Source organism: Struthio camelus, chromosome 15 (genome assembly GCF_040807025.1).
Source record: "Struthio camelus isolate bStrCam1 chromosome 15, bStrCam1.hap1, whole genome shotgun sequence".
In the NCBI taxonomy this organism is placed as follows: Eukaryota; Metazoa; Chordata; class Aves; order Struthioniformes; family Struthionidae; genus Struthio; species Struthio camelus.
Window position 1 is genome coordinate 306,768 of NC_090956.1, and position 20,733 is coordinate 327,500.

Below are 20,733 nucleotides of genomic sequence, written 5' to 3' on the forward strand. Positions count from 1 at the left end.
GTCAACCGTAGGTCTAAGGACAGTTGCCACTGCAAAACGTGCTGAAGAAAAACACCCTGGGGCTAGGTCATGTGCATCTCTGATGAATTCCAAATTTAGTACTGGCATCAGGCAGAGTCTATAGTAGTTTAATACAAGCCCAAGCAAATGGAATGGATTCAGAACAATTCAGAGTAAATGAAGTTTTTTTTTGTTTTCTTTTTTAAATGTCCATGTTACCAAGCTGTCATTGGAGGCACAGGAATATGAAGGCCCTTGCTTTTCAAGATGAGGACTTGTTCAGTCAGAATATTAGTGAGGAACCTGGGGAGCATAATCAGATCTCTGAATCTGCAACCATCTTTATTTAAAAAAAAAACAAAAAACAAACACAGACGCTGTCTGCAAGATGTTTTAATAACAACGTGAATATACATGCCCCACAGATCAACGGGTGCAAGCAAGTTTCCTTCTTGAAGGATGTAGGCTATGGACTGAAGGCTACCTGAGCTTAAAGTTTTAGAATTAAAAAAAATTCAATTGCTCAAGATTGGATTGGCCATTACTCCTCCTCCTCCTCTCCCCCCACCCCCCTTTTTTTTTTTTTTTTAAATAAGAAGCAGCAACTATTAAGTCCTCCTGCAACAGCTTGTAACCTAATCAACGGCCATGAAGAAAGAGCACAAGCAAGCATCTCCTGTGGAATTATCCCTGAAGAGAATAACTGAAACTGGTTGGTCTCAAGTGACATATCAAAACTGTTGAATTTCTAAAAATCATACACTGCAACAGTAAACCAGACACTGCTACGGTTGACAGAGGACGTGACAGGCAGGGAGAACTGTAACTCCTGAACATACTTTTATTAGCACTACCTGGGGCCCAGAAGACTGTGGTAACGGAACTTCAGCTTGTAAAAATCAAAACAGGGCTACATAGGCATTAACGTTTTCATGGTATTCAGTTTCTCCTGTTGCCCACCTAAATGCATTCAAGCTACTCCGGCTGGACTCAGGATGGGGAGGGTGTTCTGAATTAGGTTCTATGAATTTCTCTATTTACAAGAAACAGGATGATAACTTCCAGAGGATACAAGCAGAAACAGATTAAATCATCTCCCTGAAGCAGACTGTCACTGAAGGAGTGTGTTCCGTTGTGCCCAAGAGGCAGCAATTCTGACAGGTTCTTTAGGTAAATCTGCAAGTTGGAAGTGACTACGCAATTAAGAGCAAATTCCTCTCAATGACTAAGATGCCTGCTTACTAAATACTGTACTATATCGATGGGAAGGAAAAATAAGAGAATTTTAGATCAGTCACCACAGACACATATAACAAGCATATAGAATTGAATGACAAAGATATGAAACGATTATTCATGGTCTTACAATGAGGGCAACTACAGGAGCATCAAATGAAAGTATTAGCTGCTTTATAGGTTCTATAAACAATACTTAAAGTAAATAATTTTTCTGAGATGCCATGGATGCCAGAAGTTTAAAATAAACAAAATCCATCTAGAATTTCCAGAAGAAAAAAATCCATTTAAGATTATTAAACTACAAAGACACTATCTGTAGCTCACAAAGTCCTTGAGGCTCAAGGCACTAGAGGCTGCAAAAGAATGCTGGAGAAATATCACAGTTCTCACGTTCTTTATGCATCTGGCATTGGCTCCTATCACAGTTAGGGTATTGGACAGAATGTATGTTTCGCTGGACTCAGCAAACAAACCCCGATATTAACTACAAGTATTCACATTCATGTTTCCCTAACTGAAGAATACTCCTTAGTATTGATGTGCTACAGACACTTTAAGCATGACATAGGATCACAGGATAATTCAAGCTGGAAGGGATCTCAAGTAATTTAGACAAACCTCCCGCTCAAAGCAGAGTCAGCTGTGAAGTCAGCCCAGGTTGCTCAAGGCTTTATCCAGCCTGGTCTTGAAAACCTTCAAGGATAGAAATGCAGTCTCTCTAGGCAACCTGTTTCAATGCTTGACTACCCTCATGGCAAAAAAGGTTGTCCTTATATCCACTCTGAACCCATTTAAAGGTACTACCATTGTCTCTTGTCTGCCCATCATGCACCACTAGTGCCTAGCTCCTTCTTCTTGATGGCCTTCTCACAGATACCAGAAACGTGTTGTAAGGGCCCCTCAAAGCCTTTTCCAGGCTCAGTAAACACAGTTCCCTCAGCTTCAGCTTCTCTGCATACGGCATAAGGACTAATGAGTGCTGAGCAGAGGATGTTAATCCCCTCTCTTGATCTACATGCTATGCTCCTGTTAATGTAGCCCAGAATACTGTTTGGCCTTCTTTGCTGCCAGGGCACGTTACTTGCTGCCAGGGCACGTTACAGCAAACTGAACACCAAGACACTCGGGTCCTTTTCAGCAGAGCTACTCCATAGCCAGTTAGCATCCAGCCTGTATTGTTGCAAGAGATTATATATACAAAGGTACAGTTGAAACTACAAAAACAATCCTGCATTTTCACTGTGATATATATATCAAAGTACATTAGTAAGTGTACTGAAAATTTCTTATAAAGTTCAATAAGAAGTAAACAAAATAAGGTTGTATTTCAACTCCAGTGACTAAACAGTCTTCTATTCTCCGTCTTCTTAAAACAGAAAAATAGTAATAAAAATAAAAGTCTTACATCTCGACCATATTCCTTCTTAAAGTCCTTACCACAATATAAACCCCTAGCTCAGTTCCAGCCCTTCAGACAGTACACTCTTAACACAATCCTTTAAGCTATCAAGAAACTTACATTTGAAAACAATGTCTCCTAAAACCAAGCATCAAGTCTTCAGGACAGAACACAACTTTTGATGAGCTCAAAAGATAAATAAAACCCATCACCCTTATTCAGTGCAATATTTAATTTTAATACTTAAATTTAAGAACATTTAGCATCCTGCTCATTCACTCTCCAAGCTGTTTTCTCCGGATGAAAATCTTAGTGGCATTACTTGCATACCAAGTTTTGAAGTTTACCTAAGGTATTGGGCAGAGTAACAAGTAAAAACTTATTATAAAGTTACCGTAGAAAAAGATCCTTCACCCAGAATTTTCCCAAATTTGAAGTCATCGGGTCGTTTCTTTCGAGGTTGTGGAGGCTGCTGTCCTGTATGTTGCTGCAAGGTGTTGGAACTAGATCGTGATTCAGCTGCGGTGCCCTCCATGTTAGAGCCCTGTCTGCTGCCACAGGTGGAAATGACAGGTGGAGTGTTGGAATCTGGCTGGTTCCTCACCATTGATGGGGATGGACAGGAGCATAACACCACACTAGACTGGATTGGAACAGCATCATACTGAAAAGAGAAATCAATACATTATTCCCATACCTTGGAATAATTGCCTCTCACATCTGCACTTTGTTTCCATGCATGTCAGATAGAGCCCTGCTTTCAAGGGTTACCATAAAAACATCTCTAAGAGGGAATCTAAGCATTTATTTTGGAAATGTCAGCTCTTAAATTGTAAAACGCATAGAGACTCTGCACAAACACACATATAGCCATAGGCCAAAAGTCTGAAAGCTTGAATTAAAGAACAGTCTTTTCAAAAACTGTCCCTAACACCAAGGTATTAAATTTCAAGATACATTCTCCTATGAATAACATGCTCTTTAGTTCTTCATGCTTACAGACAGAGCCCTCCGTCCATCTTAGCAAGTATTTTCCTGAAACTACAACGCAACCTAGTTGCACAGTAAACACCTATATTCACTAGTCACATTAGGTTTAGTGATCTAAGTTATAGCAAACTGTAAAATGAAAAAGTACATCATAAAAACATTAATGTACACAAAGGATACATTTCTACCTTTTCAAACAAAAGATTATAGTACTTAAATTGTACATATGGCTATATGAAGACATCCCAATTCCAAACAAAGAACCAGATATAGCCCAGAAATCAGCAAGTATAAAAATACTAAGAATACCAATTCTTGTAATGTACAAATAAAGTCATCATTTGGTACCTTTTTATCAGTTTTCCCCATGCAAGACCAAGCAAACTAGTCAAACTAACTTCCCTCCCTATGGGTAATATACCTCCATAAGTCTGTTGTGTGTCCGCTTCACATGTTTTGCTTGCAACTGGCCAGAAAGCGCAGGCAATACGAGAGCTCTGCTCAAACTTTTCTGACTGCAAAAAATTGAAGTGCAATGCAGACAGATGGAATACTTAAGAAAATTAACACCATATCTGGACATGGGTTTTTAAATTTTAATATTTTAACATACAGTCAGCAGAATGAAACAATGACTTAATCAGTATCTCCTCACCTCAAAAACAGATGTATTGTACAATCCCGACCTAGTCTGTGACAGTTTGTGTTGCTAGTCAAATAAACATTGCTTCTAACAAAAAGAATTTTCTATTTCATGGGTTCCATTTTAATTCAGAACAATTTCCTGCATTTCTATCTGAACCCACTTTAGAAAGATATTGGACCTGCAATTCAATTGTGCACTTGGGTTTGAAGTACCTACCTCCAAAATGGAGGTTTAAACAATTATACATTTTGTGCTCTATGCAGTACAAAAAGGTAACCCTTATTTAACTGTTCAACTTCTTTCTTCTCCCCCCTAAAAGCTACAGTTCAGATATATACTTTATTTACTCATTTAGCGACACTACTTAAAGAAAGGAGAAACAAACCTATTTCTAAGCATACAAGCGTATACTTTTTACATTCAGACTAAAGTAACAGGACTTTAAAAGTATTGTTAAAACTCCTCAAAGATACGCGACGTTCAATTTATAGAAGTCAATTCCTGCAAGATCAACTATTATTGTTGTAAACAGTATCTTCCAAAAAGCATAAGGGAAAGATTTTCTTTCCCATCTGAGTACAGCCTACTTGCTCCAAGATCTCTACTGCTCCTCTGGGCTTTTTCCAAGAACTAAAAGTAAACTGATAGGGCAGCAGATCAAGAACAGATAATAGCCTCTTTCATTAGACCTTGTCTGCGCTCTGTGATATAATAGAGACTGATGAAGAATCTGTCTATTGTGATAGCTACTTGTTATATTTTGTACAACTTTTGTGAAGAAAAAGGGGTGGGGAGGTGGAAGGAACACTTAGACACAGATGGGGGGAGAATTCTGCTTTTTGAAAAGTTCATTAACTCTTCCAGAGAATTACAGGGATGTAGCATTCTTCTTGTTGGATGAGGTAGCCTCCGGAAAAAAAAAAAAAAGTCTATTGATGCCATTATTATGAAAGCAAGATATACTTTAATGCATGTGAACTATGGGGCACAGTTCCTTTAATGCCTTAGTCTATCAGGTATTTTAGCTGACACTTTCCCCAGTCTATCACATCACTGTCCTTTACATTCTTATAGTTCAGTTAAAGCTCCTTTTCTTTGGACAGCTACTCAAATGACAGCCTGTATAAAGATATTATACAGTGGCTAGATTTCAAACAGGATTGTACACTCCTCTTCCCAGAGGACAGCAAAATACTCAGCATAAGCAAAACTGTTCCAACAATTTAAGTGATATTAAGAAAATCTCCATGAATTGAAAGAAAGTAAATATAAAACGTGTACATACAACAGACTAAATACTAGGATATAAATGATGAACTAGCTCTAATTAGGCTATCCTAGAGCAACTGAGGATGTCCAGGTAAACAAAACAGCAGCACTGTGGAAGATCCTTCTGCTAGCAAGACTGCTTGGGGGAATAGGGGAGCAGGTGGAACCACACACATGCAGAGATTATGGAGAAAATGAGAAGAGAGTTGCTGGATGCAGAGCACTTTTCTGAACAATATGTGAAATGAAGACAAGAATATCAAGTATAGACAAGTCCTGAGGGAAGAACAGAGACAGTACTAAAGGACTATGTAGGAAAATAGGGTTATTTCCAGCCAAGGTTTAGCTGAGTCAGTCAGCCCCTTGACTTTCCTCAAAGGAAAGTCAAGATTAGGAGCAAGAAGGATTAAAAAAAGATGCAGAAGACTTAAAGTATCGATTACTCAGGAAATGACAAAACTATTCCATTTATGTAACTTATACTTAAACATTTACAGGAAAGGTCATACCTCTACTCACTTGACTTTCCATACTCCCCATATTCTTCTTCGGTATTAGGTCCTGCATTAATTGTTTTATTTTAAAAGATTCCTAAAAACATGTCCACAATGAATAAAAGAGCCTTTCTACATATAAGACTCCACACATTAGAGACAGAATACAGGCTAGATCACCCAGTCTAACCCAGTACAGCTATTCTTTTGTAAAAATCAGATTAAAGATTCTATTTCTGCACGTTCAAGGCATTTTACTGAGATAGCAAATCAATCATTCTGAAGAATTTAAAAACTTTCTTTACTGCATCTACTGTCTTCAAAAGCTTGACACTGCTCTCTTTCCAGCAAGGACTGACATTTCGCAGCTGACAACCAAGTGAAAACAGACCCTCCCAGAATGACAGCAGACTTGTTTCCCTCACCTATCGCACACCGTGGATCACCATGGACCATATACTGATATCCGCTGTTCTGCTCTTTCTAAACCTACTTTTAAAAATTGGTCCCTAATACTATCTCTTTTCCCAAGCTCTTATGGGTGGTGTTTCTAATTTATTTCCACAGACAAATTACTTGCTAAGAACTAAGAAATTGCATGCTGCAAGCTTGAAAATCTTGTAAGGGAAAATATAACAAGGCTGTGGAAGGCAAGGGGAATTATGGATCAACAGTCATGTCAAAAACTTCAATAACTAATTTTTGCTAAGTCACTAGTAACAGGATTCCTTTTATTTACATACCATGTGGAATATGTGCTTACATGGATCTTTTTCCCCTCTTCCCTGCAAACAGTAGAAGAACTATAAGAGAAGAAAACTTGAATCAATGCAAAAAGCCCACTAGTTATGACTACTTTATTGCTTTTATACTTTGCTCACTGCCCCTTCTATTAAAAGTCAGCCACAGGCAAAGCTCTCAGCTATCTAAAAGGACTTCTAGGTCTTGGAATCCTTTTCGCAATGCATCATTTCGGCAATAGCATTACCACTGCAACTTTTATTTTATGCAAGCACACAGTATGCATCAAACATAAATGCCATACTGCTCTAAAGCAAGTACAACCACAACAGCTACATCTCTGCTAGCTTTTTTCCATTGCAAATTTTGCAATACTGCTTTGTTGGTACAGTTCCACCAACAGAAATGGCTGAAAAAAATATTCATACAGACTGGGCCTTCCCAAGCTACCAGTGTCCTTTACTCCTATGCTCTCTGACGTGTTACTGACTACTAAAGGTAACTGACAATATCTTTGCTACCACTGAAACCATACTAGCAAAATCTCACTGCTGACAGAAAGGCTCACTGTGAATAAAGTCCTAGCCTAACGCTTATCTCCTACATAACACTGAGTCTAACTGCGGTCTTACTGAACCCTTCAGCTGTATTAAGTCATATGGCAGCAATGATCAGAAAAGCTCTTCCATTCACTTACCTACAGCCCAGTTCTTTTGGAATCAGATCTTGCTACCAGAAAGTTCTATTTACACAAAGCAACATGAGTGCCTCACCTCAGTTGGTACCCTTGTTTCGATTATAAACAAGGCTGATGAGGCTGAATATACTAGGAGGGTTGTGCCAGTGCTCTGTGCATGTTTCATGGCAAACTGTATTACAGGTCTACTAAACAAAATAATGCAAATAGACGCTCATAAGATATTTGGCTTAGCATTATGTAACATCTGAAATGCAGAATAATGTTCAGAAAAATCAATATAGAAAATATTCTAAGTAAAAATGGTTAAATTCTTAAACAACTTTAATAGTCATCACCAAACAAGAATCTCTTCCAGTGCACACCTAGACTGATTCTCAAACAAAAAAGTCTGAAAGAAAATAAGAATAACTGCATGAATTTAAAGACTGGGAGGAAAATATACCTACATACCACTTGGGCAATAAATACATCTGTTAAAGAGAGTCTGCATTCTTGGGTAAATTAGACAGTTAGCAAGACCTTGCTATTGTCTCTACCAGTACTACTACAAACCAAAACACAGTCCAAGAATTTAGGAGTCGTAGGGGAAAACAAGTGGACAAGATCGTCCAAAGACTGTAAACTAGTCCATCCCTGGATATACAGAACTAGAAAGCAGCAACTAGGAGAAGGCTTACTGCAGCTAGTACTAGGCAAACATTACGGAGAAAAACTAAACAAAACCAGTTTCAGAAGAAAATCAAGACACTGAGCCCCTGGGAAAAAACATCTACTCATCTGACTAGACTGAGCTCATGAAATCTTTGTTTAATAAAGAGTCTGACTGTCTTGGCTCTGTGGTGTCAGAGAATACAGAACTCTGAAAAGTAGCAAATTAGGATTACCTGCAATTCAACACAAGTCATACTGATGTAAGAATTACTGAGTGTTGTATGCTATATGTGTCAGACTAAATCGTAAGAAACTCACAGACTATCAAGAAGATAAGCCAATTCAAACGTGTATGCCCTACATCAGCAAAGTCTAATTGACAAATGATCTGATTCAGGAAACAACCTAGCAGTGCTCTAGGATCTGCATGAATTACCCCTTCACTTGCAAGTGGAGTTTGAGAGGCTTTCAAAACTGATGCTATATAACACAGTATAAAATATCTTTCCCCCACTGTCCTAGCATCCAGTCACAGCTTGTACATCTCTGCCAACCATAGTCCTTTGATAGAAAAGCAGAAGAACGATCTTCCAAGAAGGATATTCGATTTATGTCCAAATTAATAAGCCGGTCTTCAGATCAGAACATGGAACCCATCAACTTATCTATGCATCAAAGGAGGGACAAAGACCTTTATTTCGCATTGAGATAAAGTATTTACTTTCACTGGACAGTGGTTTTCTAGTTTTAGTGACAAGTCAGCTTTATCTACATTTTTCAGTACTGTGATTCAGCCAAGGACAGTCAAAAGTTAGATAGGCTAGGTCTGATAGGTTGGCAAATTATTTTGATATTGTCATATAAGCACAAAATTCTGAAATTAAAGTTTATTTCATATTGCTTATAAATTAAACATTGAAAATGTGGGGCTTCCTAAGGATTTATCTGCAAAGTACAAAGGGAAAAAATGAACAGCCAGGTAGTTATATACATCCTTTCCATCATACACTGGTGTTTCAGAGGGTTGACAAAGATGCAGCAGCTGCATCCCCCATACATCTTATACCTGAAAAAGAGGATAAGAAGGGGCCATTAACAGATATGATGCTCAGCTATCCCATTGGCCTCCTCCCCCTCATTTTCCCAAAATGGAAATGTTTACCTTCTCCAGGCTCTCCAATGCCTATTTGTGATAGCCTCCACTGGCTAGAGTGCAACATGCCCACATAGTCTAAAAGAAGAAAAAACTCATCAGACACTCACTCAGTGAGTGAATGCCTGAATGCACGTCCTCAAACTATTCTTGTTAGTACCTAGAAAGAGAATTTAGGTAAAAGCAGCATGGTTCAGCTAGAAGCAGCCTGAGTTAAGACACAAAGAACCACTGATTCGGAATAACAAAATCCAACTAAAAGCCTTACCTTCCAGGGCAGAGAACACTGTACATCTGGCACTTCTCATTATATACCAATTCCTTCCAGGAATGGCTTGCAGGAGGAATAATGATTATCATGTGATCTTATCAATAAGATACATCTTCAGCATCAGCTTTCCCTTTCATAAACTCTACGTTGCTACACCAGAGTGACTGCAGTGAATGAAAGCAACCCAGAACAATAATAGCACGTTGTCATAACCTGTAGTAAACCAATTCTTGTACATTATATCTTGTCCACTACTTATGCTCTGGACCTTTTGCCTAGAAACGGACTATCAGACTTTCTGCTAAGCAACCTAGAGCATCCTCTTCCTATTAACTTCTTCATGTTTACGTGTGCGTACAGAAAAACTATACTACACAATTTTTTAAACTCTGTTGTATGCCAGTGTCCCATTATACCGGCTTAGATATTTGTCAGACAATTTAAAGAATTTAATAATAAATCTTTTTGTCAACACTACTATTACCATTAAGGAATTAAAATACTTGACTAAAGAAAAAAAGAAAATCCATTCACATGCCTTAACAAGTGTCAGCACATGCTGTCAGACTAAGTCTTGTGATTATAAATACAAAAGTCAAGCATGTGATGGATACCACACAACTCTGAGATTATGTCAAACTGCAGCAATGTTTATGTTTATTCTGAATGTATTACAAAACCAAAAAGCTGCTTACTCACATAATAGGTTAACTTTGACACTCAAAAATGTACAGCCATATAAAAACAAAGGTAAAACACTACAGCAATTGGAAAATATTACAAACATGTATTCTGCTCACACTTTCAGCCTCATAGAAGATTACAAGCCTCCCTATCCTGGAAGGCACACCACTCGACTGGAACAGTAAGAAAATCAGAACTAGAAGCATGCCTTCAGATTGTGAAATCGACGAAAAGAATGCCAAGGGCTTTACAGAACAACAGTCAATCTTTATATACTGAAAATAAGAAATACATATATTTTTAAAAATCAGTAACTAAATAGTACATTGACAAATTCCTAGGGCTTTTCTGGAAAGAAAACATTAAAATCTTATTTCCATGAGTTATCTCTGTGCAGCAAAGATCTCAAAAAGTAGAGTTAAAACACTTCATCAAAACATTTCCATTAAAGTAGGGATATTAAAGCAAAAACAAAACAAAAACTACACTCTCTCTCCAAAAAAAACAAGGCATTTATTAAAATTGTATTAAGTCACAAAAATGCCAATTATATTTCCCCTGGACAACAGGATGTTTTTTCTAGAGAGAAGTTCTCTGAAGATCATATTAAGCTGAATTCTTCAGGTTGCAGTAAACAAAGCCCATTCCAAGTCATTGGCTCTCAGTAGATATAAAACAGTATAAAATCAAATATTTATCTTCTATAATACAGTGATTTGTGTTTATGCTGTGTAGAGCTGCATCAGCACTCTTTCAAATCTCATCTTCAAATAGCATGTAAATATTAAGGTAGAGAATTTAAAATCAAGCTCATAACTCAGATTGCTTATTAACTCCATGTATCTTGAAAAAATGTGACTGTTACAGCTAGCAAAACATCAGTTTGTCTGAAGCTAAACAATTTACCAAAATTTATATATTTTGATCAAGTTTCCATTCTGAAGGTTCATAAATGGCTAACAATTGCTGCATTTAAAAGAATAGCATTGAAATCTCATGTTTCAGTTATAAAAGCTATTTTAACACAATTTTGTTTTGCAAGAGAGTTTGAAGTTGCATAAATCTATCTCGAATTAAATTCTTCGATCTCAGAAGCTGTCATGTGACAAATATGTTGCTTAAAAGGCAGCTCTTACATATAAACGACATAACTTCCTATATATATATCAGTTATATAAAAGGAGGGGGTTTTTTTGTTTGTTTAAATTGACTGCTATGACAACTGTCTGATTAAACAAGTCTAGGCTGTGGCCCACCAGAGCAGCTATGGTCACCCTCATGCACAGTGTTACTAACTCAGATGAAATCACTCCAACACACTGAAGATAACCATGCAATCAAGCACTAGCACTGTAGAAACCTGGTCCAAGATAATTTCTATCAAAATATCTTGATAGAAATCAGTAGCATTTAAGAGAAAAGGACAACTTGTTTGAGAATAATGCCCTGGTATTGCATTTCAAGATTAAAGATTACGAGTATCAACGAAAGTAGTAAGCCTGGAGCAGGCAGTTCTTCAAAGACACCGTCCTACCTAAATTGGCTGGGAACTTCAATAGTGGAAAGCAGAGGTATGCAAAAAATTCAAGATGATATAGTCTGCTCAATATATTAACAGTGCTAATTCAATTTAAAAAAAGTTATGGTAATATGGAGGCAAGGTTGAGAATACTTGCAATAAATCCTAAGATACAGTAATTATCTCTAACAATATATAAGCCCTAGCTAAACCTGACATAATGCCATGCTGGAATAACCTATCAGAAATTGATTGGAAACATTTTTTTCAGAGACTTTTCTTTGTTTTACTGCCCAGGGAACAAGTAGATTGTTTAAAAAGTCTTTGATTATCAGTTTTGTGTCTCAGGTTTGAAATTCAGTCTTAGAGGATACTACAAGTCTTGTATTCAAAGCTACCTGTTCCTCTAGAAGTACTCCACAACATGAATTTTGAAGGGATGTTTCCAATCTACTTAGTCTGTCTGCATGTATGCTCTCAGAAAGTTCATGGCGTATAAAGAAGTGGTTTTAAGTTTGGGGAAATATACAGTTTTGTTCATATAAAAATCCCCCAAAATAAGAAAGAAACCTCAGCTCTGATACCTTGACTTCCATTTTCTTAATAATTGAACTGATCACCTACCATCAGCCCTTTACTTTCTGCAGTAAATCTATAATGCAATTTATCCATCAGTGAATAATGAGGAAATCGGATTCATGTAATAGCAGCAATGTAACTCATGGAAAGGAGAATTCGGAAGCACAGAGAACACTTCTACATTGTTAGAATTGTTTTGATTTTTCATTGAGGGAATAAAGGTATTTTATCCACAAAACTGATTTTGTTTCTACTAAAATGAATTTGTTCCTCATATTGAGCACATTGTTGACCCAAACTTTTTAGTCAAGGCAAATTATTCTTTCTAAACTTGATAGCCTTACACACATGCATGGCATTTCCTGTCACTAATTTCCAGGATTCTAATTCCAAGTTCAGGTAAGGATTAAAGCTAATGAAAGGATTTGTGAGAATCTGCATACCAGCCAGTTACCCTCTAACCTCCTCTACAACTAGGCAAAGCACTTAAGTTCCAAGCACCTTCAGGGCCAGAGACTATTTAAGGCCGCCGCCGCCCCCCCCACCCCCCCCCAATCCTCAAAACAGATCTGAAACAGGAAAACCACAAAAATATCTAAGCACCTGAAGTCAGCCTATGGCCCAAATAGCTATATATGTAAACAAATCACTGAGAATTCATTTCACACAAACAGATTTAGGCTAGCTCACAAGATTTAGGCTAGCTCCTATCTGCAATAGGAAGAGTCTGGGTCACATCCTACATAATTAGGTATCTGATGAAGCATACCAATATTAAGAGGCATTGTGCAGCACGGACTAGGGCTCGTGCTAATAAACTCTGAAGGATTTCCTAACCTCAGCTCCTTGCTAGTGATGCTAAGATTTAGGAGGTACAGAGAACAGTTTTGGGCCAGGTGTGGATGAGCAGCCATACAGAAGCAGCAGTAAAAAGACTGGACAGTACGACAGAGGACTGTAAATTAAATTCCTGCAGGACTACTAGAGAGCTGAACATCAAATTTAATACTTTATTTTCAGAACAGTGGGTTAAGCAAGTTAACCCCTGCAACTTTTCATTATAAAGAATTATAGGATATTTGCCAGGTGAAGTATTCATAGTTTGCCTTTTAAAGCAGAAAGACAGTCTCAACTTCAATATTTCACCATCTAACATATAATTTATTTCTTACAGCACTATTGATTAGAGTCTATAAGGTCTGAGAAATTAGGTTCTAGACCAAACTACTAACTTTTTCCATGCTGTGCCTTCCAATGTTATGTCCAGTCCTTTCACATACCTTAGTTAGACCTTAGTAACTGTCAATAAGCTTACCTGCAAACAAGATGTGAAAAGGGGAAGTGGGGAAGGAGAAAATTCAGCTCCTTCCCTTTTCTTGCTCCTTTATCAGATATACATGACTTAACTTTGCTACCTGCAAAAAAGTCTGCCTACTTGCAATACCAGAAAAAATAATTCCTTGGCTTCATACAAATTCTTCAGAAAGCTCTAATATGAGGAACTTACAGAAAGATTTTATCTTCTAAACATAGTGTTTTACCAAACAAAAAAAAGCAAATTTTTAACTTTCCCTATTAAAAAGTAATTTCTCACTTGCATGTTTTTTCTGATGCTATAAATGTGCTAGTTCTACAACCATCCACATAGCCTTCTTAGAAAAACCATAGAAAGAAAAACTGGTTCAAGTTTAGCATTAAAAAATAAAAGCTTACAAAAATATTTCATGGCTTTAAGGAGCAAGCTTACTTGTATTACTTTGCCAGCCATAGCAAATTCTTCAGTCTAACAAAGCAACCACACTTCTGGTTTCATGCCTTCTGTACTAAGATTCCTGCAAGCACTTCAACAGTCAGCATCCCTTTCTGATTTCTTCCTGCAACATTACCTTTCAACATTTCTACTGATCTCCTTTAGAGATGTGAAATCAGCCTCAAAGTCTGCAGGGTGTCACAAAAGGTGCAGCACAGCAATCTACCTGTACAGTTACAAGAGCTACATGAAAGAGACATCACTCCTAGTACTGTAAGTAATAGCCCAATTACCCCAAGAATAATTTGCTGCTTTAAAAAAGCCAACCCACAGTGGATTCATTGTTTAGTTGAAAGCTGCCATTACATCCAGATTATTCTCTACATGATTGTCTTCTCTTCACTAGCCACCAGCACTTCCTATGTTAGAAACAGGAATGCATATAAAACTGCTTGTTAAGCTTCTTATACTTTTTGTCTTTGAGCACCATCTTCAGTTCTTGACATCTGCATCATTTACTATTTTCCGTTATTTGAGTCTGCCTTGGTAAGAGATTTACAGAAAACTCACTCCAGTTAAAAGCCTGCGCATGAGTGATCAAGACTGGTCGCAGCCTTCTGCTGAAAACCCAAGAGCAGAGGATTTTAAGCAGATAGGCATGCAGGAGAAAGACAAAACAGAACAAAACCCTCAAGCTTGTCTGAAAGTTTTACACCTACAAATAATTACAAGCCAAACTCTTACCATAGCATAATTCCTAGGGTAGATACAGCACTTATTCTATTAAGAACCCAGGTCTCTGAAAAGCATGGTTTATATTAGCTCCACAAGCAACAACAGTAGGAAAAAAAAATATGCTAACATTTTTGTTTAGATCTATCCATAACTATACTATGATCAGCACAGACATATTAGTAGAATGGAACATGTTGTGTAATAATTACTAGAGTAGCTAAACCTTCCAGTGAAGAGATCGCTAAAGCTGAAGATCTAAATATCCATTTTTTCCAGACAGTTCACTTGAAGAAAACTTACTGATACTAGTGAGATCCAATATTCTTATAATAAAGGTATTAGCAGCAAATAATTAAGACCACATTCACACCTGCAACTAAAGCAGGACTAAGTTGTTTTCTTGTTAAAAACGGAGTTCTCACCTCAAACTTGGTATCATGTCTTCAGAAAGCAGTTGAATGTTCTAGGTAATTCCCTGCTATGTGTATACATTACACAAAAACTAGCTATTCTGGCAAGGGAAATGTTGGAATACTCCATTCAAAGCTATGCTCTATTTTTCCTCGCCGAGTCTTTCGGGTTTCCAGCAAAATAATCACAGAACTGACATTAACAGCACTCTGTTTAGTGTTTCAAAAATACTGAATTCCCCATATTTGATAGCATCTGAATTACAAAAAGCTTAGCTGATTCAAGTCACCTCTATCTGCTAATGCCTGATAGTACACTTGCCTGAACAGAGAAACTGTAAATAGGATGGGAGAGAAGGAACAGAAATTAAGTTACTCTAAATAAATTTTTTATTTTTAGCAAAAGTGATGGTTAACTTTCTTCTTTATTTATTCTCTCCCTGTACATATCTCTTGCAGAGAGGGACCCAAACCACATATAGAAAAGGAGCAGAAATGGCACTGTTCAGAAGGAAAAATCCTAGAGAGATCCTTGCAGGGAGCAAGGACAGAAGCATGAAGGGAAACATGCTCTCTGTTTAAAAGTGTCCAAGTACACAGAAGTCATCTCTGATGCCGAGAAACAGCCATATGGAGTGCTACAGAGTGTCAGGAAAGCAAAACTAAGTCCCTTCATAATCAAGCATTGTTTTATTTCATAATCCTCAATGCAATATCTCATGTCCTCCCCTGCATGGATATTCCACGTATTAACCATCCTTTTTAGTCCACAAACACGACTATTCGGAACTCCCTGACAAAATGGAAAAAAGGCACACTGCATGAAGAGGAGTGCATGCTGTGGAACAGGATTTCAAGAATCAATGCAGCTATGCCACAGTCTCCATGCAGAAGACCCAGCCTAGCCGATTCCAGTTCGTGAAAGAAAACTTTAAGTACTGCAGAATGGAGCTTGGCAGCTTGTGCGAACAAAAAAAAAGTGAGCTGATAGAAGGAATGTGAGAAACTCAAAAACAAAGCAGTATACACACAAGGATAAGGAATGTTTCACTGCCAGCTGCCACACTGACATCATCGAATGCTAGTGGTTATTTTAGTTAAAAAAGGAACTTTTTTCATAACTGAATTTTCACTTTAACAAAACAACATACTTTACAACGCAAATCAAAACTTACTTATACCCACCTCTGTGTATTAGCTACATCCCTGTCTCACAGTAACCAGTGCTCACAAAACCTAAGAGTTTTAGGCGACGAGACTAGACAACCAGGTTTGAAAGGGCATCCTCGCGGTCTCCCTGGCGCTTGTTTGCGGCGCAAAACAGGTCGGGTACAGAGTAACCGGCGGCTCCCCCAGGACAAGGGCGCAGGGCCTCCGGGGCGGGGGGGGGAGCTCGGCGAAGGCCCACCAGGGCTCCGCACCCGGAACCGAGAGCCGCCTGCGCAAGGGGCCGCGGGGCGCCTGCCCGGCCGCGGCCCCGCTGCCTCCCGCCGGCGGAGCGAGCTCGGGGCCTCGTCGCCGCCCTCGGCCCCGCCTCAAGGCCCCGTCGGCGCCCGGGCTGGAGCCGGGCCGCGTCGCCCCGCGAGGCGAGGGGCGGAAGGAGGGCCGGGAGCGGCAGCGCCCGCGCGCCCTGCCCTGCCCGAGCTCCGCGAGGGACCCACCGCGGCGCGGGGCCCCGCCGCCAGCAGCGTGCAGGGCGCGGGTGGCCGCCCCCTCACAGCCCGGGCGGGCCGGGCCTCGCCCCCCCCCGGCGCGCAGCGGAGCGGCGCAGGCCGCGGCCGCCCGCAGGGCCCGCACTCACCAGGGGGCTGCTGGTGCTGGCCATGGGCCCCGCCCGGCCGGCGCGGCCCGCGCTCCCCTCGCCCTTTAAGAGCCCAGCGCACGGCCGCCGCGCCCGAGCCAATGGGGCGCCCGCATCCTCCACCCGTGACGTCACCCACAACAATGCCCCCCCCGCTGCGGGCAGGACTTCCGCGCAGCCCGCCCGCTCATTGGCGCCGACAGCTGCTACTCGGGTACGAATCCGGACGGAGCGGCCCCGGTCAAACTGCACTTCCGCCGTAGCTCTGAGCACGCGCACTTGCAGGGGTGACGCCACCGGCTTCACTTCCTGTCAGGAGACTGAGAGGGGCGAGGGCGGTAGAGGGCAGGGCAACCTGGCGGCGCTCCCGCGCCAGCCGCCATCTTGCGCCACATCCGGGTTCGTGCCGCGGCCGAAAGGCATTGTGGGAGCGGCGTCAGGGCCCACGCTCGGGGCGGCGGGCGCTGCCTGCCTGCCTGCCTGGCTGGCGGCGGGCGCAGCGGGCCGGGCCGGGCCGGGCCGGGCCGGGCCGGGCGGCGGGGGCGCCCCGAGGGCCGGGGGCGGGGAGCAGCTGCCGGCGTGGCGCGCGTCGTGCTCAGGCCGGGCTGCGAGCGCGACCTTGGTGCTGCTCTTGCCCTGTAGCAGTCAGTTCTTGCCTTACATCTTTCTGTCAGGGACGTTCAGTCTTCATTACAGCAATGAACTCAAATGCATAATAAATGCAGTTTCTTTACAGATGTTTATTCTTAAAGATCTAATTCTTCTCAGAAAAGAACAGAGCTTCCCTGTGTGTCTTGAATGTGAGCTCACTGGATTACATGCAAATTTCATTACAAGGCCTTCCTTTGCAGTCTGAAACCTGTGACTAATTGTTAATAAATACACCCCACCGATAACGTGCTTAACAACACTTTGTTTTTCTGTTAGTGTGTGGTATAACTAATGAGACTGTAGTTCTTCTGGTTACGCACACACAACGTATGTGCCCATCTTCTTGCCCGTCTTTGTTCACAAGAAGTAAAAGTGTATTTTGTTCACAACAGCCGGCCAGCTCCAGTCCTAACCACCAGGATCACAGGCACGCTGAGAACTGACGGGCCGTTTGCGCATGATGCTCTTGTACTGAGCAATTTGAATTAGTCCATTTCTTTTTAAGGGATTGTTAAAAAAGCTAATGCTGAGAAGGACCATCCTGTTTAATGCTAGTAAACCAAAGCAGAATCTACAACATACAGATTATTAGCTTCAAATAGGGGGAACGGGATCAGTTATATAGTGTCCCAGTGTTGAACTACTCTCGTCAGAAACGTTTTCTTAATAGCCGGTCTAAATCCTCTTTCCTGTGTGATGATTTGTCTTCTTCAGTGAACAAGGAGAACAACTGATTGTGATCTTCGTGATAGTTTTTTTTTACATACTTTCACCCTTCTTGTTTTCAGACCATATCCAAATTCCTGGCCTTCCTCATAGGCAATTTTTTCTTCTATGGCTGTTTCCAACTGATTTATATCTTCCGGAGGGTGTAGTGCCTAGACTTGGCTGTACTAACTGAAGCCTCATTTGTGATATGTACAAGGAAGTAATTACCTACTATGATTTTCAAATCACAAATGCTAGAATAATTTTGTTGTTTGCAGTAATAACTCTTTGTTAGCTCATTATTTATCTTACCGAACACTGCAGGTCTCACATCCTATTTTGAGATGTTGCTGCTATACTAGTTACTCCGCAGTGTGTATTCATGCAGTGTCTTTCTCTTTCCAAGTGTAACACTTTGTACTTTACTGAATTTCACTTTATTTAGACTGTATTGATAATTTCTCAAAATCATTTTCCCCTTCATTTTTGTCTTCAAAATGATTCAAACCATTCCCACAACAGTGTCACAGTCTTACAAGCATATTTTTCATTTCTTCATCAAAAGTAACAAAAATATCGAGTAGGACCAAGATCCAGCCAGGAGAGAATACCACTTGAAATGCCCTTTCAGTTTAGTGGGGAATTATTAATGATTAATTGTCAACACATTTTCCAAAAAGGATGTAATCACCCATCTGTAAGTCTAGGTGGTGTCATTTAGGCCAACTAACTTCCTTAGTTTTCTATTAAATTGTGTCCAAAAAAATCTTACTAAAGGTATGTAACATCTACTGCTTCTCCTTCATCAGCCAGCCAGCTATCTTGTCAAAGAAGGAAATTGATGAATCAGTCTAGGCTAGTTTTCAGCTTTTAATCCTCTAGGGTTTTTTTTTAACATTGATTTTTTTCAGTGGTTTAGTCCCTGTAGAATTTAACATAACCGTGTTAAGTGGTTTAACTCAAATCTTCTCTGTCTTGCTGTCATCTTGTTAAAAAGAATCATATTAATTATCTTAAAAATTAAACTATTTGGTGCTATTAAAAGAATAAGAAGCTACTCCATCCTTCAATGTATTACACATCATCTGTTATTCTCTACCTTCCCCACCCTGCTCTCCCTTTTTCCTCAGACTTCTGACATGCTTGTAGAGTTTGTTGTTGTGCCCTTTTCTATTTAGTTTAAGTTTTTCAAATAGTTTTCAACCAACAGAAATTTTATAAATAAAAATCTCTACAAGTTTTCCAGTAAGTCTGATATCCTAATGCTGTAAGGCGAAGCCATAGGACTCTGCAGCGTTGTCTCCAACTCGAAGGATGGTCGGCACACCTCTCTCCAGGGGGTGGAGGGAGGAATGCTTTCCAGACGGAAAGGCTTCATTTGCAATGATGTGCTGCTATTTCATGAAACAGCTTGCGATACTATTGTGTGTTGTACTACTTCTGTTCCAAAGGGCCATTATTTGTGTTTTTGTTTGTTTTGTTTTTGTTTTTGTTTTGTAAAGCAAAACGCTACAATGTATTTTATCTGATGTTGCTTAAGCAGCAGAATCTAGTAAATAGTGCCTGTAGTGATGCAGTTTCCTGGTTTGCGTCTGCCTCAGTTCACGCATGCTGCAGTACGTCTGGGCTGTATGGCTGACCCCCAGCCCAGCCCAGACTAGCATGGCAAGCAGTGACACAAGTGCCTCAGAAGATGATGTCCATCTAAATTAACCTTATTGTGCTGGGGAGTGAGTTTATGTAGAACTATTTTGGTGCGTGCAGACTAACTGACTAAGTGCGTAATATCATTATGAGCCCGCCCTTCTTCATGGCTTCCTTTTCTTTTTGTTCACAATTCAGTTGTATAACAGTTGAAAGAGCTTTAAACGCTCCCCCGTGAGATCCATACCTTTTACTAGTTTGGTGAAGTGCCCCATACTTTTTGAGCGCTATAGAAAGAAACAAGGGCATAAGTAAACATAAACTGGACCTTTCTATCATCTGTGTGCACTGTTTTGATATTGTCTATTCATAGAGCCAGAATTGTGAACAGAGGAGCAACAGACTTTTGCCAGATTGAGTGGAGAAAAATTTGCATTTTGGCCAGGGAAGATCTGTTCAAATTCATATAAATGAAAACCAGCAGAGTGACAAAGCATTCAATAGCCACAGACCTTGTTACAATATTAATGCCCTACCTGGCCTACACAAAGGTTTTTGCTAATTGCTGAAGTTTTCCCTACTGCCACTAGGAACCATATATTCAGCATCGATATTTTCCCAAAAAGTCTTTACTTTTCATGATCCCAGTTTATTAACAACATTTTAAAAATAACGCTAATGTTCAACCCCACCTGTCTT

At 40.0% G+C, this 20,733-nt stretch overlaps 1 protein-coding gene across 15 annotated transcripts in view; it reads right to left on the reverse strand.

The window, feature by feature from the left end:
- The window catches only part of PDPK1 (3-phosphoinositide dependent protein kinase 1), a 35,706-nt gene extending 18,418 nt beyond the window's left edge, over positions 1-17,288 (reverse strand). The window contains exons 1-6 of one of the 15 annotated variants that reach the window (XM_068907897.1): positions 17,032-17,185; positions 9,292-9,360; positions 9,137-9,195; positions 6,781-6,840; positions 4,050-4,143; positions 3,033-3,302 (exon numbers count right to left, since the gene is read on the reverse strand). In XM_068907897.1, coding sequence (XP_068763998.1) covers positions 3,033-3,302; positions 4,050-4,143; positions 6,781-6,840; positions 9,137-9,177 — 465 coding nt within the window. In that variant the 5' untranslated portion in view covers positions 9,178-9,195; positions 9,292-9,360; positions 17,032-17,185. Of the gene's footprint in view, positions 1-3,032; positions 3,303-4,049; positions 4,144-6,780; positions 6,841-7,551; positions 9,196-9,291; positions 9,361-16,415; positions 16,745-17,031 lie in introns of those variants that run through there. The other 14 variants (XM_068907895.1, XM_068907896.1, XM_068907899.1 and 11 more) reach the window with 14 other exon arrangements.
- Positions 17,289-20,733: the final 3,445 nt, after the last annotated feature.